The sequence below is a fragment of the Palaemon carinicauda genome, chromosome 27, assembly GCF_036898095.1.
Source record: "Palaemon carinicauda isolate YSFRI2023 chromosome 27, ASM3689809v2, whole genome shotgun sequence".
In the NCBI taxonomy this organism is placed as follows: Eukaryota; Metazoa; Arthropoda; class Malacostraca; order Decapoda; family Palaemonidae; genus Palaemon; species Palaemon carinicauda.
Window position 1 is genome coordinate 66,184,392 of NC_090751.1, and position 26,714 is coordinate 66,211,105.

The 26,714-nt window shown below is 42.9% G+C and overlaps 1 protein-coding gene across 2 annotated transcripts in view; it reads left to right on the plus strand.

Moving 5' to 3' along the window:
- LOC137620745 (PRELI domain-containing protein 2-like) overlaps positions 1 to 26,714 on the plus strand; it is a 178,283-nt gene that overhangs the window by 145,404 nt on the left and 6,165 nt on the right. For both annotated transcript variants that reach the window (XM_068351125.1, XM_068351124.1), the window contains exons 3-4: positions 1,281 to 1,441; positions 10,132 to 10,212. In XM_068351125.1, coding sequence (XP_068207226.1) covers positions 1,281 to 1,441; positions 10,132 to 10,212 — 242 coding nt within the window. The remainder of the gene's footprint in view (positions 1 to 1,280; positions 1,442 to 10,131; positions 10,213 to 26,714) is intronic.

Here is a 26,714-nt window from a genome sequence, read left to right on the forward strand (position 1 = left end):
CTGGGCTTATAGCATCTTGCTTTTACAACTAGGGTTGTAGCTTAGTAAATAATAACAATAATAACCCTTATATGTTGTTTATCTCTCTCTGCTTGGCCAATCAGTACATGTCTTTTTCTCCGTATTTTGTATCCAGCCTTTCTTAGTACTCATCATATGCTTCCGCCCTTGCTTTTCCTGCTGCCCTCTTAACTTTTTCCCATTTCGCCTTAAATCCATGCTTACTCTTAGTATTTCTTTGCTTGAATCATTTATGCTTTGTCATTGCTTTTCTCTTTATACATTCCCAGACTTGGCCATTCCACCATCAAGTTTCTTTTTCATGCTTTGACATCCCTGATGAAATACCAAACACCCTACTTCCAGTCTCATATTAATTTTGCTGTCATTTCTCAGTCATCGGGCAAATTTTCACTAACACTCAGAGCTTGCACTGCTTGATTAATCCCTCTCTAAAGTTGGTTTTGCATTCTTCATTTTTCATCTTCTACCATCTGGTCCTTGATTCTGCTGCTGCAGTCTTCCTTTCACTACAGATAAGGCCATCGCACATAGGTTACCAGCATTCAATGCTGTTTTGCCACACAATCCCCAGCTACCACTTTACATTCTCTAACTTTGGGATTACACTTCCTACCCATAATATAATCTATCTGTGAGCACATTCCTCTAATAATCTCTTTAGTTTTAAATAAACTTTGTTATGTAAAAGGTGGCAATGCAGATGTTTTGTGAATTTCTTCTTAGCTTATGCTTTTTTTCTTTTATATTGTGTGGGAGCTAGAAGATGGTAACTGGCCAATTTCCAGAAGCTATTTTCAAGGTAAGGTAACCAGTTCCATCTTCTTGACCCTAAACAGTTAATTGATATCCTGCTAACATATTTGCTCTTTGGAACACCAGGTGTGTAGTTGGACTTTATTAAAATACTGGCATGCATGAGTCACTATACCTCTAGTGGCACAATCCTTACCACACCTGCAAGAGCACCTCTCTTTAATTCTAGTGAGAGGCAAAAGAAATTAGCTTGTTTCCTTGAACCATATTGGGCTCTTGTTAACCTAATCCATAACTCAATACATTTAATATAAGCTAATTGACTACCTTGGATCACTCCCAAGGTATTTAAAGACAAGAGGCTTGTTGCCTCATTCTTAATTGATTGCTGATAATAGAAGGGTGGAACGTTGAATCACCCCTTGTGATAGGAAGAGGCATACAAGTGAAATTATGTGAGATGTGAAATATATATACATTCTGTAAATTATTTCTTTTTCCAGACCAAAAGCCTTCAGGTTGACCATTTTGAAATGGAAGAGCAATGCTGGTGGGATAAGAAAAAGAGAGAATTCCAAGTCCAGTGTGAGAACAAATCTGTAAAAGAGTGGATTGATATGAAAGAATCATCTGTTTATTTGCCACATAAACAGAATGCCAACTGGTATGTGTCCTTTTATTTGATTTAATAAACCCTCTCATTTGTCATTGTTACATTGCATAGTTGTTCTAGAAATGCAGTACCAAGTTCCCAAGTTGGCTTGAAAATATACATAAAAAAAATTTTTAGTTCTCATTTTTCCAAAAAAAAATAAAATACATGTTAGATTTCAGTTACTTTTAATTACTGTATTTTTCTGCATATAAGATAACCCTTAAATGCTAAAATTCACCCCCATGAAAATTAGAGAGTCGTCTTATACAACTGATATGAAAATCACACCTTGATTACTAAGTCTTGTTTATTGGTGAGATAGCATAAGCCTCAGTATGGTAACGGATGGTAAATATAACCTAACTATATTTTCCTTACATATTATTGGCATAAGTTCATAATAAATAGCCTGTTTGAGGAAAAATTCCATAACAAGGAAATCAACTTTTATATACGCGAGTCGAGCTGAGAAAATGTAAATATAGAGTTATGGTAAAATTCTCAGTAAGATTTTTCTCTTTCTCAAACTTTTTGATAATTTTAATGGTAGTGTTGATGACGGAAGAAATAACATTGAGATTAGCATAATACTAATTTGTTTCGGCATAAATACAAATCCTCCGCTATTTAAAGGGGTATTACTTTTGGCGTAGCTTAAAGACGAGCCATGATAATTTTAGAGAGGGATAACTACCCCATCCGCTAGTTAGTGGATGGGGGGTGGGTTAGACTGGCTACCCTGCTCACTCACACCTCTCGGCTGAGTAACCACTACTTTATGGCTCGGTAGAGGACGGACATGCTGCTCTTCTCTCCCGCAAAGACTTACCTTGATTGTTTTTCTGTTTAGTTTATTTTTTTGTGTATGTTTTTATCTTATACATATATATATGTGTATATATGTATATATGGAAACATACTCATATGTTGTTAAATACTTGCAACTTTAATTACAGTTTACAACGTATCCGGGGGTCTTCGCTGTAAGGGAGTTGTCATTGTGTTGATACTACTACTCCCCTTTCTTGCCGCCCTCCCCTGCGTGGGTGGCCGTCAGTTCCTCAACACTCCTGTGTGTTTGTTTCATACTTGAGTTAAAGTTTATAACAGTGCCGCTGCCTTTCAAAGAATTCTCTTACAAGGAAGGGGACTTATTCCCTGAATATTTCATGTTATGCAGCGGAGTTATGAATTGGGAGAAAGTTCCTCTCGTTCGCGAGAGAAAATGTATGTTCAGATTTTGTGTTAGAGCTGCTGGCTGTCGCAGACGCTGCAGCCCGTCAGTCAGGCCTTATGTCTGTTTTCCGACGCCGAGGAGTTTGCTGATCCAACAGGGGCGATGGAAGAGCTTTCTCCAAAGAAGGTTTTCCCTTCAGCGGAACAAGTCTCTCATTCTCGAGAGAAGACCGCCTCTGGGCATCGCCGTTCCCCCTAATGCTTATGTTTCTCCTCCAGGGCGGAGCAAGAGCATTGTCTTACACGACGTTCTCCTTCGGGAGAACAAACCTCCCCTGCGGAGGAGGTATCTTTAGAGCTGAATCAGTCTCCCCTTGGGCGGAATCTGCTCTGCTTTCCTATGCGGATGATCATAGGTTGGAAGGGTTTGTAACCCTTCTCCATCCTGGACGTTCTCCTCCTCGTATTATGAGAAGACCGCTTTTTGTACCTGCGAGTTCTCCTCATGGTGATCGTGAGCCTTCGGACTCTCGTCATATTGATCCTGCGGGTTCTCATGACCTGAGGAGTCCTTCGGGTCTCCGTCGCACTGGACTTTAGAGTTCACGTGACTTGGAACCTTTGTGTTTCAGTCACACTGACCCTTCGGGCTCTCGTAACAATGGTTACGCTGAACCTTTGGGCTCTCGTACCATCAGTCACGCTGACCCTTCGGTGTCTCGTGACAAGGAAACTTTGGTTTCCCGTTGCGCTATCCCTTCGGGTTTCACAACACAGGTTATGCTGAGCCTTCGGGCTCTCGTGCCTTTAGTCACTCTGACACTTCGGTGTCTCGTGACAGGGAAACTTTGGTTTCCCGTTACGCTGACCCTTCGGGGTCTCGCAACACAGGTTATGTTGAGCCTACGGGCTCTCGTGCCTTTAGTCACGCTGATCCTTTCGGGTCCCGTGGCAGGGAGACCGGGTTTTCCCGTTACGTTGACCCCTCAGGGTCTCGTAACATCGGTATCGCTGAGCCTGTAGGCTCTCGTGCCCAACACTACGCTGAACCTTCTGGTTCTCGTAGCAAGGAGTTCTCGCCTAGTCGCGTGACCTCTAGGGGTTCACGTGATCACACTGTACCTTCTAGTTCTTGTGACCCTTGTCTTCAAGAGTTTTACTCTTATGACAGAGAGTCTTCGGACTCTCGTCGCACAGAATGTTCGCGCAATCAGCGCTACGCGAGCGCCCTTCTCGGTGCGCGTAACCAACTCCATGTGCGCGACTATCGTCATCAAGAGTTTTACTCTTTTGACAGAGAGTCTTCTGACTCTCGTCGTGCGGAGTGTTCGTTCACGCGACCATCTCGGTGCATGTGATCAATTCTACGCACGCGATCAACTCTACGCTCGCGACCATCATCACCAAGGGTTTTACTCTTATGACAGAGTCTTCGGACTCTCGTTGCGTGCGACCATCATCATCAAGAAATTTTACTCTTATGACAGAGATCTTCGGCTCTCGTCGTGCAGAGTGTTCGCACGATCAACTCTACGCACGCGACCATCGTCATCAAGAGTTTTACTCTTATGACAGAGAGTCTTCGGACTCTCGTCACGCGGAGTGTCCGCGCGCGCACGACCAACTCTACGCGCGCGACCATCGTCATCAAGAGTCTTACTCCTATGACAGAGTCTTTGGATTCGTCACGCGCGCGACCATCGTCATCAAGAGTCTTACTCTTATGACAAGAGTCTTTGGACTCATCGCGCGCGACCATCTCGGTGTGAGTGACCAATTTTATGCACACCACCAACTCTACTCGCGCGATCAGTCCTATGTTGAACCCTCAGCTCGTGCAGCTCACTTCTTGTTTTCCATCCAACAGGAGTTAGTGATGAGGTAACTTGCCGCGCGAGTTCTGACAGAGCGCGAGATCATGGTTCATGACCCTCTGTTGCTCCCCCACATGGTTTCCACCTCTGGACCCAGCTCTTTCTCACGCTGCGTCACACGACACTATCCGAGCGCCAGCGCTTGACATTCCTACGTCTTAGTCTAGAGAGGGTTCTCGCGGGTTGCCATCCTCGCGTAACCAAACTCGCCTCTCTTCGGTGGTTACCTTGTTCTTGGACAAAGTACCATCTCCTTTTTTGGCTGCAGAGGGTAACTCTACTGTAAGGAGAGACACTCATCAGTCTCTCAGAGACAGCAGTCGCCCACGTGACAACGCCCAGACTCTATCCCTAAGGGTAGGCCTGTGCCGCGCTTGCCTGCCGGGAAGCCTCCCACAGGCAACAAGGCTCAGAAACCTGCCGAGGTTCATAAATCCTGAGGGATGCCTGCTGCTTTACAGTTTCCGTTTCCCTACAGGTAACTATGACATAATTCCTTTGGGATCTGATCGTGCTTCTTGTTGCGTGAACCCCAGTGGGCTCACACGACACAATTCCTGAAGATAGAGTTCCTGCAGGTTCTCGTCACAACGATCTCTTAGGGTCGCGTGAAGTAGATTCACGAGCCTTTAGGGTCACGAGAAGGAAATTCCCGAAATAAATTTAGAACCCCTAGGTTCTCGTCGCGCCAAATCTCTCGGTTCCCGCGATCCAGAGTTTTTTCTAAAAACTCTATGGTCGACCTTAGCCCTCTACGCGATGGGTCTTCCGGTGTAGCAGGCAGTTAATTCTAATAGCCAGGCCTTCTCCATCATGAGGCTCAATACTACACAGTATTCTAGAAGTTTTATTCCAGCTGTTACCAAGTTGTGGAATGATCTTCCAAATCGGGTAGTTGAATCAGTAGAACTTCAAAAGTTCTAAGTTGGAGCAAATTTTTTTGTGTTGACCAGGCTGACATGAGTCTTTTTATAGTTTATATATGACATATCTGTTTTTGACGTTAATAGTTTATATAGGACATATCTGTTTTGACGTTGTTACTGTTTTAGAATGATTTAGTGTTAACTTGTTCTCATCATTTATTTATTTCCTTATTTCCTTTCCTCAGTCGGCTATTTTTCTCTATTGGAGCCCTTGGGCTTATAGCATCTTGCTTTTCCAACTAGGGTTGTAGTTTGGCTAGTAATTATAATAATAATAATAGCATGACTTGTTACGTCACTCTACATTCCCAGCTGATTGCTATGTCGGCTAGGCTGGTCTCTCCAGCACCGATCCCTTCATTTACGAACGAACCACCGTCATCTTCCCTCCACCCTCCCCCTTCAAGTGGTTGGGTTAGCAGGTGGCTTGTGATCCTCTCTCGTCATCGAGAAACCCTCAACTGCTGGGACGGAAACTAGCGCGGAATGAAACACTTTTTACATTCCAGTTCATTTCCCCTTGCAGACCTTGCATGAATTAGACAGTAGTTTTCTCACTAGCGAGAAAGCATTCGATGGCAACTCCTTCGGGTAAGCTGTCGATGGCAATCTAATGTATGGTCTAGTTGAAGCAAACCCCTACATACGAGACTTCACCCTTTTCAGGAGACACTCGTTCCTGAGAAGTTTTTCATAACTTCAACAGGTGTTGTTAAAACTTCATAAAGGCCTTTAGCCTTCCCGGAGCATGCTCTTTATCCAAGACAAAACCGTTAGGTTGATTGCCATAAACTCCGGTTTTACCGTTTGATTATGTCATCTGCATCCTGTTATTGTACCTCGGGTACAATGACTTATCATTTTACACAATAGGCTTCTGAGACTTTTTATTCTACCCTTACAGGGTTATTGTCTCAAGCAATTAGTCCCAAAGGAGCAGTGTTAGCTTACGTTTTAGTACGATAGCAACAGCATGAGCAGCTTTTCATTACGTCTACGAACGTTTCAAACCCCGCCCACAGGGAACCAGACATCCCTGTCTGTGTATGAATGATGGCTTGCCCATCCCATAAAGAGGAGGGGGCAAACCGTAGGAGAAATGATCACTTCTATAACTGAATATTTTGTTTGAGAACATATGCTCTCTCATTTGAAAAATTACTACAGCTAGTCAACAATCAAAAATTCCTTGGGCAATAGTGTTGTGATTCGGCACACATACATTATTCCCGCAACCGGATTTGTTGCAAACGGTTCTTTGATTACACATGCGCTAGTGCAGATGGGCAAGTACATATGCGTGCAAACGATCTTTCTGCCAATAATGGCTATACACATCTTGCACTTAGAACTCCGTTCTATTAAGTTGTATAGCTATATCCCTTACTGAAATCAGGTTCTTCAGTACGTTACTTGGCTATTTTCCTGTATAACTAGACATGCGGCATTTACGTTCTGCCTTCTTATAGGCACTTCTTCCTTTCTCCCGATCGGAAGTCTTAGTCTCCTACAATGACTTTGACCGGAAACTTCTCACAAGCATACCTGTGTCCTAGTAGGGAACATTCAATATTTATGCTAGTTTACCGATCAGAGACAGAGAAGTACAGACGTTTTCGTCCAAAGAAAGAGGAATCTCCGTTACGAACGTTTTCAACGTTCTCCAACTGAGTTCCGGACACGACTTTGTCGGGCTATGCCTGAATGCTTGTCATGCTCACAGTTCGGTGTTACTACTCCATAGTAGACTTATGCTTATTACCCTTTCAACAGTAGATTGAAGATACGTCTCAATCTCTTCTTGGGGTTGGTTGGATGTGTTAGGTAATTACTGCTAGTCTCCTGTCCGGAAGGCGATCTCTATGGAGATTCACTCTTATAACATAAGCTGTACTGACTAACTGGTTCACCGTTTGGTATCGGTCTTATTTGACCAACGCCCACTAGATTAGTGGCAGTTGGAGGGAGGACAGGCTCCTCCCCTTAATTGCAAGAACGTGCAAGAAGTTGCACGTTTTCGACATCACCTTTCCACTGAGGTTTTACCCAGTGAGGAGTGCGTGTTATTAGCTTAAGAGAACGACACCAGCTCGCCCCCTGTGTCGGCACTGTTGACCAGCATGGGGAAGGTCGTCAAGAGGAGGATCACAAGGATCTCCTTTCCCTCTGGGATTGGAAGGCTATTGAGTTTGCTCCCAATCTAGACCCTCCTCCATCCTAGGACCCAGAGTGCGTAACGTCAGTGGCGTTGCTACGTCCCTGGCGTTCAAGAAACTATTCTGTGGCGCAGATACTGTAAGTGGGCGTGTGGAAGCGTCAATCGACCTTCACAGCCCACAACCTGCAAAGACGTAACCCACAGGAACATAGAGACCTTTTCCATTGGTCCTGTGGTGGTCGCATAACAAATGGTCTAAACACCTCAGGCTCCTTGATGGACAAGTAGCAGAGGGTTGAGGGCTGAGGTTACCCGGGTTAGTTTAGGGTGAATGAGTAAGAATGACTGGCTCCTTTCTTCCTTTCACCTTCTCCTCTCTGGGGAAAACAGCTCTGCAAGCCTCAGCATAGCTGACCTCACCATGCTGCAGGTAAGACTCATTTCCCGTGTGCCTCCTCAGTATAGAATAATACTTTGTTACGTTCCCATTACCTTGTTGAGGGAGGGTATTGAGTAAGTCTTAAGAACAATAGGTTTTCACTCGAGTTCCTATGTTAAAGACAAGCCACACTGTTAGTTCCACTCACACAAGCTTTTGCAGGCCGCTATCAGTGCATTACCTCATATCGGCACTTGATTTTAGCGAGGGTAGGGTTCCTTATACTATCGATCACAGATCGAAATAGAGAGGACCCCGGGTCATGACCAAGGCCAGTTAGTGAGGACTTCCTCCCTCCTAAGTAAGTCAGCCCTATAAATAGCGGAGGGTTTGTATTTATACCGGAACAAATAACAAATTTGGAAGTCATTTGTATTTTTCCTAGTATACAAACCTGAAGCTATTTATACAAATTGGCTCGCCACCTTGTCCCCCGAAAAGTCCTGCCATAAAGCAAAGTGGTTACTCAGCCGAGAGGTGTGAGTGAGTGGGGTAGCCAGTCTACCCCAACCCCAACCCGCTAACTAGCGAGTGGGGTAGTTATCCCTTGCTAAAATGAGCATGGCTCTTCTTTTAGCTATGCCAAAAGTAATACCCCTTTAAATAGCTTCAGGTTTGTATACTAGGAAAAATACAAATTACTTCCAAGTTTGTTATTTTTCATTAAAATCCATTATGATTCAAATTACCCTCACTCTTTCTCCAATCAAACTTGCGCCATCTTCTCTGGTGCATCAAACATTCTAGTAGCTGCACAATCAGTACAATTGTTCAATTCTTTGGCTGCTTGTATAGCTTTTGATCTAAAACTAGGCTAGTAATTATTTTTTTGCTTGTGGTTCTGTAGTTGATGTGGGTACAAGTTGTTGTAAAATTAAACTATAGTTAGGAAAACTAATTCAGAAATAGAATGTTCAATTATCCTTTGTAGCAGTTTAGAATGATTGTAAATCATCATACTGTCATTAGCGGTAGATTATTATTGTTGACTAAACGCAAACAAAATGTTTTCCTGTTATAGAACGTGTAGGAATATCTAGGGATACAGTAAGTAAAATATTTGTTATAACCTAACGGTGTACCTGTATTTAATGAAGCTCTTAGTATCATTAGGTATCACTTGGATGTGTAAATGCTTTTGTTTGTTCTTTATGATCGGCGATGAAACATAAACAAAATAATGGTTTCTGTTTTAGGCAGTGTTTAGGAAAAACATATAATATTGCACTCATTTCATTTATTTTGAAGTTCTAAGGAAAAAGTAAGTAGATCAACATTAGTACTGTACAGTAATAACAAAATCATTATGTACATAATCAGTACTCTACTTGGTAAGGTATTTGTTGCTGCAAAAGTTAACTTGTAAAAGGATTTGTAAATGTTTTCGTTTGTTCATTATGATTGACGATACACCATAAAAAAAAACAATGATTTTGTGTTTTAGACGGTGTGTCTAGGAAAAGCATGATACGAAATCATCTTTATTTAGTTTATTTCAATTTCTAAAACAAAGCAAAATCTAGCCTATACACTGATGGTTTTGTAATTGGTTGTCTTATATAACAGGTATGACCTAAATTCATTAACATTTGTCCTAATTTTCTCTCATCCCATCTAAATGTTGTCATATAAGCGGAAATATACAGATACTGTACAGTGATTGGCTTTAAAGTTATTTTGTATCCTGCATACTGTATTTTACTAGCATTTGAATTAGGGGCAGAAAAATATATAATGTAACTAGTAACCTGCTCTTAAGCCTGATGCAACTGCCAGATGTGGAGGCACTTGTTTGGTTGAATTAGTCTGATTGTAAATTAACTCCTAAATATTTGTTATGAAACACTTGGTTTTGTTATTGTATCAATGCAGTACATCTGATAAACAAACAAATTGAAGGCCATCAATTTAAAAAGGCAGTGTTATACTGTATGTAAATATGACTTTCGAGTATGTACGCATAGTTAAGCATGTCATCTATGTACCCCAATTTCAACCAACAGTGGATGCTAAGTTTCAAAGATTTTCATCATTATTATCATGCACATGGTAAACATGTAATATATGTACTGTATAATGTATAAGTTTTTGCTCAGCTTCTAATAACCAGTACTGTACTTTTTCAGGACACAATTTGATCAGGTGGGAACTCTAACAGTGAATGGGCTAGGAAGAATTGGAACCATCATTGAAATCTTTGGTCAAAAGTAAGTTCTAAAGGCTATTTTAGTATTGTTATTTGATTTTTTAGTTAATCTTTATTTCCATGAATTTTACCTTTTAAATAGAAAATGCTATTGAATGCAAGTACCAACTTGGCAACCTGTGATATGTGAATAAAAACTAGAATTTTTTCACTCACCACGATATCATCCCCCCTCTAAGAGAGCTACATTGCCACCCACCTGCCAAGTACCGATAGGCAAGTGAAGCTCAGAGGTTCCCAGGAAAGCAACTTTCAGAAAAGACTAAGTTTAAACAGCATTGTGTCTAGCTTTAGACACCTCTACATTCATTTGAGGATCAAGGGCTTTTTGTTTCTACACGTATACAAACCTCTTCCTTTTCAATAGAAAATTTCTTAAGCTGAGTTGGAATGGTCATTGAATTCATTGATGACAGTATAGGAGTGGACAAGTAGCCCCTCCCACTGTTCTTTGTTACGACCTACCCAAAGGCTTTAATTTTTTCTCATACTAACAGGTTGAATGGTTGACTGTTGGATGTGAAAGAACTGCTTAAATGTAGGGGTAATGGTTGTTGCTGTAACTGGTTCAGGACTAGACTCTGTAGAACTACACTCTCTGCACTTGTAAAAATCATGATTGATTGCAGTCATCTTCATGTGCCAAGTGCATATTGTGGCCTGTTCAGTACCAGGCTTATTCTTTGAAGAATAAAAAGGTAAAACATTTCTGTCATCATACTAGGGCAATGATGCCAAAGAGATTTCATAGAACTTTAACCTTCTCTTTGAGTTCACCGGCCATTCAAGCTCCTAGTTACATGCCGCTGACTTGGTCCCTGGGAAGTTTGCTTTGGAAGCATAGAGAGCTCAAATTTGCTTCCGCAAGTTTTTTAGGGTTTGGTGAAGTGTAGTTTCTTTAGTGATTGCCACAAACCAGCATGTTCTGGAAAGCCTCCCATGGCCCTGTAGACTGCCTATGACAAGTTTAACCTAAGCAAGGCTTGGCCTTCCCTAGATCTTACAGGTAGGCCCTCAATATCTTTTCTGAGGGAGATTGTGCCTAAGGATACTTGGCCCTAGGTGTCCCCAGCACTAGTGGCTCAAGTAGTAAAGCGGGTGATCTCAGTGCCAGTTAGGATTATCGCAGTGCACACCAGGACCAAGAAGACAGCTAAGAAAGCTTCCCCCCCCCTTTGGTAGTACCAATTCCCAGGCCAGTGAAAGGGCATAGGCAGGCGCCAGTGTCAGTGAAACCTGTGTGTTGCCCTGGCTCCTTTCACCAATGGCTGTCCCTCTTGTTTCTGTCACCCCTGTGCCTGTGCCTCCCCCTACTAAAGGGAAAGTTGGTAAGAGGAAGAAGTACATTTGCACCTCTTCCCCTTCCAGCTCCTCCTCTTCCTCTTCTGACACTTCTACCCACAAGAAGAGGTAAATGAAATCCTGTAAGCCCTTTTTAAGACATCCCATAGAACTCTCAATGACACCACCCCTCGCGAGGGATGGATGGGTCCAGGTGTTCCCCAACCCCCAGGTTGTTTGACTATCCTGGTAGCCAGACTAGCTAGTGATGCAAAACTCATCACAGGCTGCTCGCTTTCTTTTTGCCAGGTGTTTGAAGAGCTCCAGTACCCTCCTTCACCTTTTATACCTGTAAGGAGGATTGCTGCTTCCTTCTCTAATTAGGGTGCCTTGGTGTCACAAATTAACAAGATGGCACCTCTTGAGGACGTTGCTGCCCACTTGTGCACACCTGGCAACTTTGTGTCGTTAACTGGTTGGCCATAGCACGAAGCCAAGTTGTACCCTCTTGTCTCAATTGACAGAAGGAAAGGTACATGGTACCTCTTCTGTCTGTTTTGATTGGTGCCACAGATCTTTCTCTCACTGATGATAACCTTCGTGGTCTGTTATCAGCCCCTGACTATGTTGCTGGTGCTAGTATTTGTGGGAAGGGAATACTGTAGATCTTCGTAGTAGCCTCCCGAACCTCAACCACTGAATGTACTCGGGATTCTCTTTCCAAGAAGTTTCTGAGCCTTGATTCGGTACCAATGAAGGAGAGAACTAGGTGTTGGTTTGTTCCTTTCCAGTTTCTTGCACTCATTCCTGAGTACAATGAACTTTGTGGTGACCATGGGGCCAACTTCAGGAAGGACCTCGGTTATTGACCAGCACTTTGATTCCCTTCTCTGGACGTGTCATGATTGGATCTTGCTAGTTTGGTCCTGGAACTAGTTGACGATCAAATCTGTGGATCTGAGAACACACTCACTTTCGATTGGTCTAACAAAATCCTGCCCTCCTCACTCTCAAAGCAAAGAAAGTTCTATATGCCAGTGTCTCCTGCATCGTCACATCTTCAAGTTGACCTATGAGTGTGTGCAGTGACTCTTCTCAAAAGAAGTCTGTCACTGTTCCAAGTCAGCTACTATGTAGCCATGAACCATGGGCACCCTGCAAACAATCTTGTGGATTAGCTAGTGGTCAGGCAGCATGATATACTTAGCAGGAACAACAGAGTTATCAATTGCTGACTCTTAAGATCAGTACAGGAGACTCGTGCTGTCCAATGGGAAGGCAGTGGGCTAACTTGTTTTGAAGAGGTTCCCCAATCCTCAAAATAAGTAGGTACAGGAGACCACATCATTTTTGCCAAGGAGTTGCATGCAGGTGGCAGGGGAATGATCCACTCATTCTCTTTCAGTGCCTCTGACTCATCAAGGTCATATACAGCCAAACCTCAGGTGCAGCCTTGTCTTCGGAATCGGGGAGGTCACCTCAGATCAGAAAGTACGTCCTTCTTGGCTTTTGAGTTGAGCTAGCCTCCAAGCAATCTCTTGGCCTGCCCAGTTGTCAGGCGCCATAATGTACCTGTACTGCAAAGGGACAGTGTGGCTGTCAACTCTTGATATTGAAATAATACAGGAGACACGTGCTCTCTGTTAGAAAGACAGTTACCTTTCTGGCTCACTAGTCAGCAAATCAATTGACCAACTGGGTTTTGAATTGGAGGGATACCCTGGTATCCTGATTCTCAAAACTAGTTGGTCCAGAGGTATGACCAAGGCTATGAAACCCATTGATGCAAAAGTCTACACACTCTTGCCGAGGAGTCACCTGCAGATGGCGGTGGACAGGTGAATGGTGCTACCGAAACAAGTACTCTTTTTAAAGAGATTAGGCTCCTCTAGGTTGTCTGTGGACAAACAGTTGAGTAAGGTCATGATTGTGGGATCGGTGGCAAAGAAATACGCCTAGATCATCTCTAGATCCTGATCAGGTTCACCTCTAATGTGATCCACTCAAAAGGATTCTACGCATGCACAGCCCTTTCAAGACCCCCAACTTGTCCATTTCAGGGAGGGAGGCAGAGGGAAGATGGGAGGTAAATGGGGACACTAATGTTTGCGTCCAGTCTCTCCTGCAACTGCGAGTAAGGGGATGCCTGTCATGTTATTTAGCATTGTGGCAGTGATATGAGGCCTAGCCATGAGTACCGAGTGTCCTTCATTGTGGGTACTAACTACCTTTTTTGGACTGCTGGCCACCCCATCTCACTTACAGACAGTATTCTCAACCTATCCTCTAACATCACCGAAAGCCCTAGCGCTGCTAGCAGAATTAAAAGGCATGTTGGAGAATAATTTGTTGTTCCCATACTAACGAACCTTTTGTGACCCGGAACTTTCAGGTTCCCGTCGCATAGAGCCTCCGGGTTGTCGTGACCTGCTTTAAGTTGAGCCTTCAGGCTCTCGTGACCCCCGTTAGGTTGAGCCTTCGAGCTCTCGTAACCCAGAGTCTTCGGATTCTCATAGGGCTGAGCCCTCGGGCTCTTGTAACCCTTGTTGCGCTGAGTCTTCAGGCTCGTGTGATCCGCGTCCCGCTGAATCTCTGGGTTCTCGTGACCCTCGTTACTCTGAGCCTTCGGGTGCTCGTGCCCCTCATTACGCTGAGACTTGAGGCTCTTGTGACACGCGTTATGCTGAGCCCCCATGCCTTGTAACCCAGAGTTTTCGTACTCTTGTCACACAGAGCCTCTGGGCTATCATGACCCTCATCACGCTGAGCTTTCGAGCTCTCGTAACTGTTATTAGGCTGCGTCTGCGGGCTCTCGTGACACCGGTTATGCCGAGCCTCTGGGCTCTCCTAACCCTCGGAGACCTTCGGGTCGTCATCACGACAATCTCTCCTGATCTCATGACACAGAACCTCTGGGTTCTCATCGAGTAGACCCTGTGGGCTCGCGCGACCAAGTTCTTCATAGTTACTACGATCTTTCAAGATTCGGTGACTTGAATCTCTGGAATCTCGGCGCGCCAAACCCCTGCGTGACCTAGAGTTTTCATGCTCTACTGCTACCAACCCCTCGGGGTTTCGTCATCTGGCTTTTGCTCGGTTTCTAGCTACTTCACATGGCAGAACAGCTTCTTGCAACGTAGTAGTGCCAGTCAGTTTGGTCGTACCAACTGCTCAACCTTCATCCTTGGACGAGGTCCTGTCGCCTTTCTTGGTTGCGGGATAGTGTTTTCCTGCCTAGGGAAACCTTCTTGCGAGGCAAGATTCCCATCAGTCTCACCAGTCTTGCGGGCCTCCACCTGCCCCTTGCCATTTGCCCTCTCAAGGAAGAAGACTGGGAGAAGCTCTAGAGCACTCCAATCCTCAGAGCTATCAATGCCCACCACCTCCCATGAAGGGTAAGCCAGTGTAAATCCTGCATGCAGCAAAAGAGTTTGGGAAACCTACCCAAGTTCCTAAACCCCGGGCTCCATGTCTTCCGAAGGTTCCCCCTCCCAGTTCATCAGGAGGAAGAGACCCCTCCCCCATGGCTGAGAGCATGTGTAATGCTGGAGGCCAGGACGTGGGTCATCTCCTGTTCCCAGTCCTTGGGCGGTACCCCGAGGATTCCTTTATTGGCTGCTCTCCTTCCAGGTGCCTCTCCCCCTGCAGATCCCAGGAGAAACTTGGAAGGCTCTGCTATGACAGCACCTCTTTGTAAGGAGATACCCCTCTCTCCTCGAAAAAGGACCTGGGAAGAGAGCACCCCAGAATCCCAAGGGAGTCCCCTACAGTTTAGGGTTTCTCAGGCCAGACCTAAGGGGATGAGGAAAAGGATCAGACTGTCTCCCTCAAAAACTGGTATACCTGGTCATGTTAATAGACACCAAATGGCACAAAGCTTTTCCATCAGACGAAAGAATTCAGAGGCTGAGGAAGTTTGCACAGCCCTTAGGCAAGAAGATCTCTCAGTCCAAAGCTAGCAACGTCTCCTCGGTCATCTATCTTCTCTGGCCCATCTAGTTCCTAACAGACACCTCAAGATGAGAACCTTCCAATGGCGTCTCAAATCCCAGTGGAATCAGGCCATCGATTCCCGTGATCTCCTAGTCCATATAGGACGGACAAGAGGTACAGACGGACCTCAGATTGTGACTAGTAGACGAGAACCTCTGCAAAGGGGTCGATCTTCTCGTTCCCCCCCCCCCCCCCCCCCCCCCCGAAATTGATGTTCTTTTCAGATGCATCAAAAGAAGGTGGGTGCTCCACATGCTGCACCACACTATCTCTGTCTGTTGGACCAAATCAGAAAGGTACTAGCATATAAATCTCTTAGAGATGAGGGCAGCCTTCCTTGCCCTACAACAGTTCCACCGGTTCCTGGCGGGGCACTCTGTGGTATTAATGAACGACAATACCATAGTAATAGCTTACCTAAACAAGCATGGCGGCTACATATTCGCCGCCCCTGCGCCATCAAGCAGTAGAGATACTCAGATGGGCAGAAGACAACTTGGTGACTCTATCTGCTCAATTCATTCCTGGTAATAGGAATATGATTGCAGACAATCTAAGCAGAGCGTCCTAGATAATGGGCTCCGAGTGGTCTTTGAATCATCTAATAGCCAACAAAATCCTGACTTTGTGGGGTTCCCCGATTATGGACGTGTTTGCAACAGCCCCCAACTTCAAGCTCCCGTTAAACTGTTCCCCAGTCCCGGATCCCCAAGCTCTTTGGCAAGATGTATTCCAACAACAGTGGGAGAACGTGGACGTGTACACGTTCCCCCCGTTCTGTCTTACTTTGACGGCTGCTTTTCCGGTCCCATACAACAGGGGAACCCCACTCTCTACAGGACCTCCACTGTCGTTCTACCTTGTTCGTTCAGAGTATTTAACATTTCATATCACATATTGTTCATTTACTGTTAAATCGTCACTGTTATGCGACTCATGAAATAAGAAAGTCTTCCGTTTCCTCTTGAAAGCCTTAATGATGTCTCGTGGGAGCTTATAATATAGTCTCGGGGCTGCATATTTAAAGGCTCTGGAGCCTACAGTAGACATATATCTAGGTTCCAATAGTTTGAAACCATCTGTAACTATTCTCGTGTTGACATGATTTGTTGGGTGCGCAATATGTAGTAATTCTCTTGAGTATTTTGGACGACCAGTTCTGATATCTTGGTGGGTTATTGTACATATTTTGAATTCAATTCTCACTTTAATCGGCAGCCTGTGTAAATCGATTAGTATAAGGGTGATCCTCTCTCTAGATGGAACACCTTTTATCAATCTTGCTCCTCTGTTTATTATGTTTTGTAATTTCTTGAGTTGGTCTTTGGTAAATTATAATAGATGGAGTTGCAGTTGTCAATCCTGGTAATAACACAGTTTATCACAAGTTTCTTTACAGAATTTTCATCCAGGTACGAATGGAGCATGCAAAGCAAACCGCCAAGGATTGTTTTTATCGAAGGGCGGCAGCTTCGATGCGTCTGGGGCAGAAGGGGGAGGGAACTGAGTTCCGGCGCGAATCAGAGTAGCCATCATATCCTTAATCTCTGTTATTGCACCAGAGTGATGTTGAACTTGATCCCTGACCAATCCTTTGATCAGTTGGATGGGGAGGAGATCAGCCCAGGGTACCTGAAAGTCACCCGTTGGTTTTTTCTTGGATTTGGTAGACTTAGACTTCTTAGGAGTAGTGGTTTTACGAGGAGCAATATGAATATCAGGAGCTGTCGAGGGTCCGGGGACCGGTGACGTTGATACTGGCAAAGCTGAAGTCTTATAAGTTCGAAGTGGCTTCACCTTGGGTCGTACGGAGGCAGAGGGATCCCGAGGAGAAGCCTTAGAGTTATCAAAACCTAGAAAGGAAGAGGTAGAAGAGGGAGTAGGAGAGAAAAGGGTTTCCACCAACTCGGCACCACTTACCTGCTCGTCCCTGGGTTCTACGTCTATATCCAGACCAGCCATGTCCATCGGTACGAGGGTTTCGTCCTCCACGGAAATGGTAGTCCTGACTTCTTCAATTAAAGGGGCAGCAAGGTCAGGAGAGACTGCAGCAGTAGTCGAGCCTGGGAATAGACGGGAGGCCATATCCCCATCGAGGAGATAGGGAGCGCCAGACGGGGCATTCCTGCCAAAGCCCGACACCCACAGCCGAAGAGTAGCCCTTGCTGACCGAAGAGAGACATCATCGGCCTGTAAGATTTGCAGTGATTAGTGATGGAGGAGGGGGTTTGCCCTCCTAAATATACTGTGTATATCATATTCATGTCTATATTAGTGACTGCCAACGAGAAATAAGGAACAAAGGGAAAACCCACTTACATCATCATTCAGCAGAACTGACGACAACTCGTAACAGAACGAGCACAAATCCGGGAACCACACTGGGTATTGGGCCTGTCCCGGTTCCTGGATAAAGGGAATGGAGCAGTGAGCATGAGACCGGCAGAGGTCATGCCCAACGGGGTCGCTGAACGAGGCAGAGCATCCTTCAGCAGTACAACGGGCCTTCTGTAAAAGAAAGGAGACATGAGTCTGGTGATGCTTGAAACTCTGATAAGGGATAAAAACCTATTATTTTAGAGTTCTGGCACTCACTGAATTACCTAAGCACCCATATTGCATTGACCAAACAACTAACTATTAACTTTAAGTTGATACTGCCCCATACCATTGTTGGCACTTTAAAATTCAATTGTCTGTATATTTGTAATGCACCCAATGTCTGTTAATGACATAAGGATAATAAGCTTAAAGTAATCCGCCGACCTCCAAGGGTCGGGGAAGCAATGACATGCCCTTAAAATAAATACAAACACCAGCCTTAGCTAAAGGCAAGGCAAATATAAGTGTGAAGTGTATGGGCGACCTCCGGTGAAGCCGGAGCTCCGGTGAGGCCGGATCGTAATGAAATGTCCTGAATAAAGGAGCCTTAGCTAATTAGCTAAGGCAACTTTAAGTGTTAAGTGTTTGGGCGACCTCCGGTGACGCCGGAGGATAATGAGATGCCCTGAATAATTCAATTGTGGCTAATAATTCAATTGTGAAAGATAAAAAGCTAAGTCGTAGCTAAAGACTAAAGCTTAGATTATAGTAAAGCGTATTTACGATCTCCGGTGAGGCCGGAGGGAGAAGAAAGGTCCTGAATAATTATTGTGAATAACAACACAGTTGTAATAACAAAGGCTATTGTGGATATGGCCGTGGCCTGAGACCGAAGTAAGGGCCACCGGAGGGTCTTATCTAAACAATATGAAGCCCGTCCCATGTAGTAAACAATATAAATATAACAATAGAACGAAAGTTATTGAGAATCCCTCGTGGCGGAGTATAACTCAAGGCGGAGTGGATAACGTTCATAACTACTCCCGAGCCGTAACGGGGAGAGGACGAAACACGGACCAAAATAACGCTAACAATTGAAAAGTCACGAAAAATAAATAACTCGTAAGTTATCATCCACCCAGAGGGGGAGAGGTGAGGGAGGGAGAACCCGCTGAACGCACAAAACGGAAAACGGGAAATCCGCTCCCCCACCGGAGCTAAGAAAGAAAACGAGAGAAAGGGGTAACTCGTGACTGCGAACAGAAAACGGGGACCCCAATCTCCCGCTCTCTTGGACACAAAAACAGGACTAAAAATCACAAAACACTATTATAAACGTATAAAATAAAAATGTACATCCATATAATACTACGATCGAAGAATAGCATCCGTTAAAACTTAAAATAAATAGCACTGTTCCTTTAACCGAGTCGAGTGACGAACGCCTCGGGCGGTTACTAAACAAAAACAAAGCTAAATCGCTATCTCGATCGTAGGCTGGACTTACTAGCAAAAAGTACCATGAGCATAAAATAAAAATAAAAATAATAACGGTTCTAAAGGCATAAGGCCAGGGACTTAACCAAGAACCTAAGTGACAGAGTACTAAACGGGCAGATAAAGATGAATTCCCAAACAAGTGAACAAACAATGGCCGCCATGAAAGGCCAGACGGATAATAAAACAGACTATACTGGATATAAAACACAAGCCCGGTACAATAAAATACTGTCAAAACAAACTATGGTACTTAACATTGGAATGTGTGAAGATGGAGCTTCGGACATGACAAAATAAATCCACGATAGATAAAAAAGACCGAGAGCACAACGAAAACATTCAACACTTTGAATTCCAAAAAGAAGGATGTTGTTCAGATGGCGCTCGCGTCGTGGCGTGGGTGGTGCGGCGATGGGGATGTGTCTAGGGCCTCTGTATCGGCCCATCCCTTTGGCGAAGGAATTAACTAAATGGAAGACAACCTGTGAATAGTGGATTTCACGCGCCTTTGCTTTATACACGACACCCAAAAGGTGCTCGCGCGAGGGTTGTAACCTCAGCATTCCATGCTTTTATCTTTCTCTGGTATAATTGGAAGGTTTTTATCAGAAAAGGTATACAAGAAGGACTTTTCGCCCGGCGCCACAGGTTCGACCCAGAAATAGATTTTTCCTTCGTCAAAATCCCTTTTATAAACGCAATATTTCTGTTAACCGGCAGTTTTTACTACATTATTTATTTGGGCATTGAGAGACAGGTTACAGTCAAGAAATGCACCTAGATCACAAACTTTACTAGATATTGCCACTGAGTCATTATTTATATTCATTTGAATGTCTGATGAGAAAAGTCCTCAACCAGGTGAGAATAAGCAAGAACTTATCGATGACTCTATTAGCTCCGCTATGGCATCAAGCAGAATGGTTCCTGGACCTTCGGCAACTCCTAACGGAGATTACGAGACAGTTCCCTACTCATCCTGATCTATTCAAGCAGACACATGCCAACATCTTCCACAAAGTCATAACTTCACTTCGACTCCAAGCCCGGAGACTGTCCAGCACCTCCTCTTTCAGAGAGGCATTTGTAAAGAGTTGCAAAAAGAATGGCTGGACACCTCAGACATTCTTCAGTATCAGTCTTCCAGGTGAAGTGGGCAGTTTTCTGTGGCTGATGTCATAGAAGGATTATCACTCCCCTCGATGCCTGTTTTCCACAATAGCGGAGTTCGTTGTACACCTTCGGGAAGAAATGCTTCTCTTGGTTATGGCAGTCAAAGGCTAGTAATCAGCCCTGAGTCTCACCTTTAAACTGAAAGGAGTAGATATTTCCTCCTCGTTGGAACTTTCCTTACTCATACAGTTATGAGATTACTTGTCCCCAGTCGGATCTTAGACCTCCTCCTTGGAACGTGGTTCAGGTCCTTCAGTCTCTGAAGGGTCTCCCCTATGAAGCATTACACCAGGCAACAGATTCCCACCTTACCCTGAAGCCGGTGTTCGTACTCGCTTTGGCTTCGACCCAAAGAGTTGATGAGCTGCATGGTCTATCTTACAATGTCTCCCAGTCAAGGTGATGTGGAGAAATAAATACTTAGCTTCATCCCTGATTACATTCCTAAGACTGAAAATCCTTGTGTGCTGCACCATAGATTTTGCTCATTCTGGATAGAGAGTCTCCATTCTGTAACCAAAGATCCAGATCAACTGGTACTTTGCCCGGTAAGAAGTCTGAGGTGTTACCTTAAAAGAACAGCAGCAGCTCGCCCCCATGTGTTAGCACTATTTGTCAGCGCGGGAAATGTAAAGAGGAGGGTCACAAGCAATACAATTTCCTCTTGGATCTTCAAAGTCATTGATTTTGCTCTTAATCCTGACCCTCCTCAAAAACGACCGAGAGCTCATGACGTCATGGCCATTGCAACATGTCTGGTGTTCAAGAAAAATTACTCTGGCGCAGGTACTGCAAGAGGGCGTGTGGAAGCGTCAGACTACCTTCACCGCCCACTACCTGCAAGACGTAACCCACAGGAACATGGATACGTTTTTCATTGGTCGTGTGATGGCTGCACAACAAGTGGTCTAAAACACCTCAAGCTCCTTGATGGACAAGTAACAGAGGGTTGAGGTTACCTAGGTTAGTCTGGGGTGAATGAGTAAAGAATGACTGGTTTCCTTCTTCCTTTCACCTCCCCCCCCCCGTGAAATCCTGAAAATCTGGTAAGACGTTGCCCAGGTTCGACCGGTCTGAAAAGCTGCCATTATGAAAGCCGCAATGAATAAGTGAGTTCAGGGAGCTCTCCGACAGACTTGCAGATAAGCAGCAGACAGACAGTTGAAGAGAATGATATGTGCACCGGAGGTGGACAGTCCTCGGTGCAATGTTGCACCCAATGACGCAAGTAGTGAAAGTTTCATTGAAGGCTACTATTCTGCTTTTGTTTAAAGATAAATCAGCACCATGGTACCCAGCACAGCTGACCTCGCCCCTCTGCAGGTAAAATTCATTCTGCTTTTGTATCCTAAGTATAGAAATAATACTTGTTGTGTCTGCAATACCCTTGTGAGGGAGACTATTGGGCAAAGTGTCAGTACTTTCAGATCCCTATGACTCGAGATCCTATTGCCAAGACCAGCCACATTGCTAGTACAGTACTCTATCACAAACACACGGCTTCTGCAGGCCGCTAATTTTGCATAGCACAACTATTTTAGCTATGGCAGGGTTCCTACTATCTTCGGTCTCATTCCAAAGGAGAGAGAACCCCGAGTCAATGCCAAAGTCAGTTGGTGAGGACTTCCACCGTCCTAAGAGGTAAGTCATCCCTATAAATAGCAAAGCGTTTGTATTTGTCAGACAAAGGATAAATTTGTAAGTAATTTGTATTTTTCTTAACATAGAAACCTAGAGCTCTTTGTACAAATTGGCCCACCAGCCCTGTCCCCCAAGAAGTCCTGCCAGAAAGCAAAGTGGCTGCTCAGCCCAGGTGTGGAGTGAGTGGGGTAGTCGACTACCCCACATCCCTGCCGCTAACTAGCAGTTGGGGTGGTTATCCCTTGCTAAAATTATCATAGCTTGTCTTTCAGCTGTGCCGAAAATATATCCACATAAATAGCTCCAGGAATAATACAAATTACTTACAAATTTGTCATTTTGTTGTTATGCTCATTAAGCTGATGGTTCATTGTAAACTTCACTCTATGGTATTTGGTTTATTGGGGATAGCAACGAAGATGGATATGTACATCTCTTTTGGAATGTATCCTGTGTTATATATTTTGTTTACCAAGACTGCAGTTTTTCTTAGTCCAGTTCTATTGTTACCCCATCATGGTTATGGCTTTTGCCTTTCTTTAACTTTTTCATTACAACTACTATTTCTTTTTCTAGTAATTCTGATCCATTCATTGGTAGATGTAACCTAGGTCTATTGCCTCTATCCTCCTCTAAAAGATTCTTCACTTATTCATACAAACATTTAAGAACATCCACTATCTTAATCACGTTCTCTCTTCTCTCTCTTTCTTCCAATGACTTCTCTTATTTTCTTATGCACACAGTACTCTCATATCTATGATTTCTTTCTAATTCCTCTACTTCTTCACACTGTTCATTGATCCAGTTTTCCTTTCCTGTGTTACACTGCTGTCTAATTTGTAAGTCTAGTTCCTCATATCTTTGAGGATTTCTTTCTTTATTCCTTCTTCTTTCTTCCATCTTATCAAGTATGTCTTCAGTCATCCAATTCAGATGTCTTCTTTCTTGTTTGGGTACTAGATCTTTAGTTGGTTCTTTTAGGGTGGTTTTTAGGGTTATCCAATCTCTGTCTAGCTCTTTCTCCTCCTCAAGTAGTTATTCTTTATTCAATACCTCATATCTGTTTGACACTTTAATTTTTTATGATTCTTTTAGTTGTTGGTATGTTACTAGGAGTTTTAGTTGCCTTTTTTCTTTCGTTTTTTTTTTTATTAATTTCTTTAGATTTACTCATAGTGTTTTTACCACCGGCGCATGGTCGCTGTAGCAATCTGCTCCTGGATATGTTTATGTGTCCAGTACAGCATTACTAAATCTTTTGTTAATTGTAATGTAGTTAGTTTGATTTCTACATCTGTCTCTTGGGGTTTTCCATATCCATAGTAATCTTGGAGGTTCGAGCCATGTGTTCGTTAAAAAGAGTATCGCACCATGATATTAATCTTTCTCCTGTTATTCCTTTCTCCTTGTTCATATGGCGTGACTATGTCTTCAAAACGTCTTTTTCCTACAATTGCATTCAAATCTCCCATTACTATTACAATTTCATGAGATTTAAATTTTTTTTGAGTCTTTTCTAGTTGGCCATACAGTTTGTCTGCTTCCTCTTCTGTAGAATCTTGTGGTGGAGCATATACTTGTACAGTATTATGTTTATATTGAATGGATGTCCTTTTGTCTACGCAACACATAACCCTTTCCAATATTACCCAGTACCCCAGTATACATTTTGATACTATTTTATTGACCATTATGTCAACTCACCTTTCTTGTTTATCAGCTCCAGTATAAAAGAAAGTGATTCCATCACCACCAGTCTATCACGATTCATTATATTGAAGCATTCTTTAAAAATTTAAAAGCTTTTCCCACATTATTATTATTATTGTTATTCCTAGAAAATCTACAACCCTAGCTGGAAAAGCAGATGCTATAAACCAAGGGGCTCCAACAAGGTAAATAGCAGAGTGAGGAAAGAAAATAAAGAAATAGATAAACAACCAGAGAAGTAATGAACAATTAAAATAGAAAGTTTTAAGAACAGGGATTTGCTGTGGTGTAAGAATTGCTCATAGAATTATTAATGAAATCTCTACATGGTCAAAAAAGAACCATATATATACTCATTAAAAAGAGAGATGGATCTGTTATTACAATAGAAGATGAAGAAAAGCAACATTGGATGGAACACTTTAGTGAGGTCATGAATAGGAGATATGAAGGGAGTAATTTAATTGATATACAGTACCTGAAGCTGATGAAGACCTTGATGTGCCCATAAAGGAATTCAGTGTGTTTTAAGTCAAAGCTACCATTAAAAAACTAAAGAGATGTAGGTAGTAGGTTGGCCAGGGCACCAGCCACCCGTTGAGATACTACCGCTAGAGAGTTATGTGGTCCTTTGACGGCCAGACAGTACTGCTTTGGATCCTTCTCACTAGTTACGGTTCATTTTCCCTTTGCCTACACATACACCGAATAGTCTGGCCTATTCTTTACAGATTCTCCTCTGTCCTCATTCACCTGACAACACTGAGATTACCAAACAAGTCTTCTTCACCCAAGGGGTTAACTACTGCATTGTAATTGTCCAGTGGCTACTTTCCTCTTGGTAAAGGTAGAAGAGATTCTTTAGCTCTGGTAAGCAGCTCTTGTAGGAGAAGGGCACTCCAAAATCAAACCATTGTTCTCTAGTCTTGGGTAGTGCCATAACCTCTGTACCATGGGTCTTCCACTTTTTTGGGTTATAGTTCTCTTGCTTGAGGGTACACTCGGACACACTATTCTATCTCGTTTCTCTTCCTCTTGTTTTGTTAAAGTTTTCATAGTTTATATAGGAAATACTTATTTAAATGTCACTGTTCTTAAAATATATTATTTTTCCTTTTTTCCTTTCCTCACTGGGCTATTTTCCTTGTTGGGGCCCCTGGGCTTATAGCATCTTGCTTTTCCAACTAGGGTTGTAGCTTAGCAAGTAATGATAATAATAATAATAATAATAATAATAATAATAATATGATGGAATAACTGCCAAGATGATATTGGTCAAAAATTAAGTGACTCCCAGAATACTTAAGATTAATTTGAAGAATGGGCCGTGAAGAGGCAAAACCTGATGAATGGGAGCTAGGAGTGTTGGTGAAAATGGCAAAAAAAAAAGAGATCTGACTGATTGCAATAATTGCAGAGGCATCACACTTAGTCAGGTGTCATGAAAATATATAGTATGCTCATTCTAAAGAGATTAGAGAGAAAAATTAATGAAAAGCTGAGAGATGAACAAGCAGGATTTAGAAAATTTAGAAGTTGTGCTAACCAAATTTCCATTTTAAGACATGTATAGCACGGTGTAGAATATAGAAATTTACTTTTGATGGCATTTATGGACTATGAAAAAGCCTTTGATAGTGTTTACTGTCCAATTTTGTGGCGAGTCCCACATTATTATGGAGTTCTTCTCAAATATGTAAATTTAATTAAGACTGTCCATGAGCATAGCAAGTGCAAAGTTAAAGTTAGTGGAGTCCTATCAAACAAATTTCTAGTGAATAGTGGGGTACTCCAAGGGAATGTGTTGTCACGTATGTTGTTTATCCTCCTCATGGATTTTGTAATGCATAGAACAATTGGAGATGGTGGAGATAGATTGGACTAGATTGTTAACAGGAAATCAGCTGACCTAGAGTATGCTGATAACACTGACCCTATTAGTAGAACACTATAGTACTTGCAAAATTTGCATACTAAAAGGCATGAAGTATCACATGAGGTTTGGTTTAAGATAAATAGAAGAAAGACAGAGATGATGAGACCGAAATATGCAATGGAAGATGAAATGTCATTCGAAGGAGAAAGGATTAATGAGGTGGAATCGTTTAGATAATTAGGAGCTATGATCTCTAATACAGGATCTTTAGAATTGAGTTTGATGAAAGATTGAAAAAAGCAAATCAGACAATGGCTTGGTTAAGTAAAATTTGGAAATCAAATCGCCTGAAATTACACATAAAAATCAGGCTATTTATCAATTTAGTGAGATCGGTGTTACTGTATGGACTGAGTCGTGGTATAACAGTGAAACAATTATTATTACTATTAATAGCTAAGCCACAATCTTAGTTGGAAAAGCAAGATGCTATAAGCCCAAGGGCTCCAACAGGGAAAAATAGCCCAGTTAGGAAAGGAAATAGATAAACGATATGAGAAATACTGAACAACAAAAATAAAATATTTAAAAAGCGGTAACAACACCGAACAGATATTTCATATATAAACTAAAAAAAAATTTATGTAAGCCTGTTCAACATAAAAATATTTGCTGCAAGTTTGAACTTTTGAAGTTCTACCGATTCAACTACCTGATTGGGAAGATCATTACACAACTTGGTCACAGCTGAAATAAAACTTCTAGAATACTGTGTAGTATCGAGCCTCATGATGGAGAAGGCCTGACTATTAGAATTAACTGCATGCCTAGTATTACAAACAGGATGGAACCATCCGAGAAGATCTGAATGTAAAAGATGATCAGAATTATGAAAGATCTTATGCAACATACATAACAAACTAATTGAGCGACGGGGCCAGGGATTAATATTTTAGATCAGGAAAGTTCCTGTCCAACAAATTAAGATGAGATTCAGCAGCTGA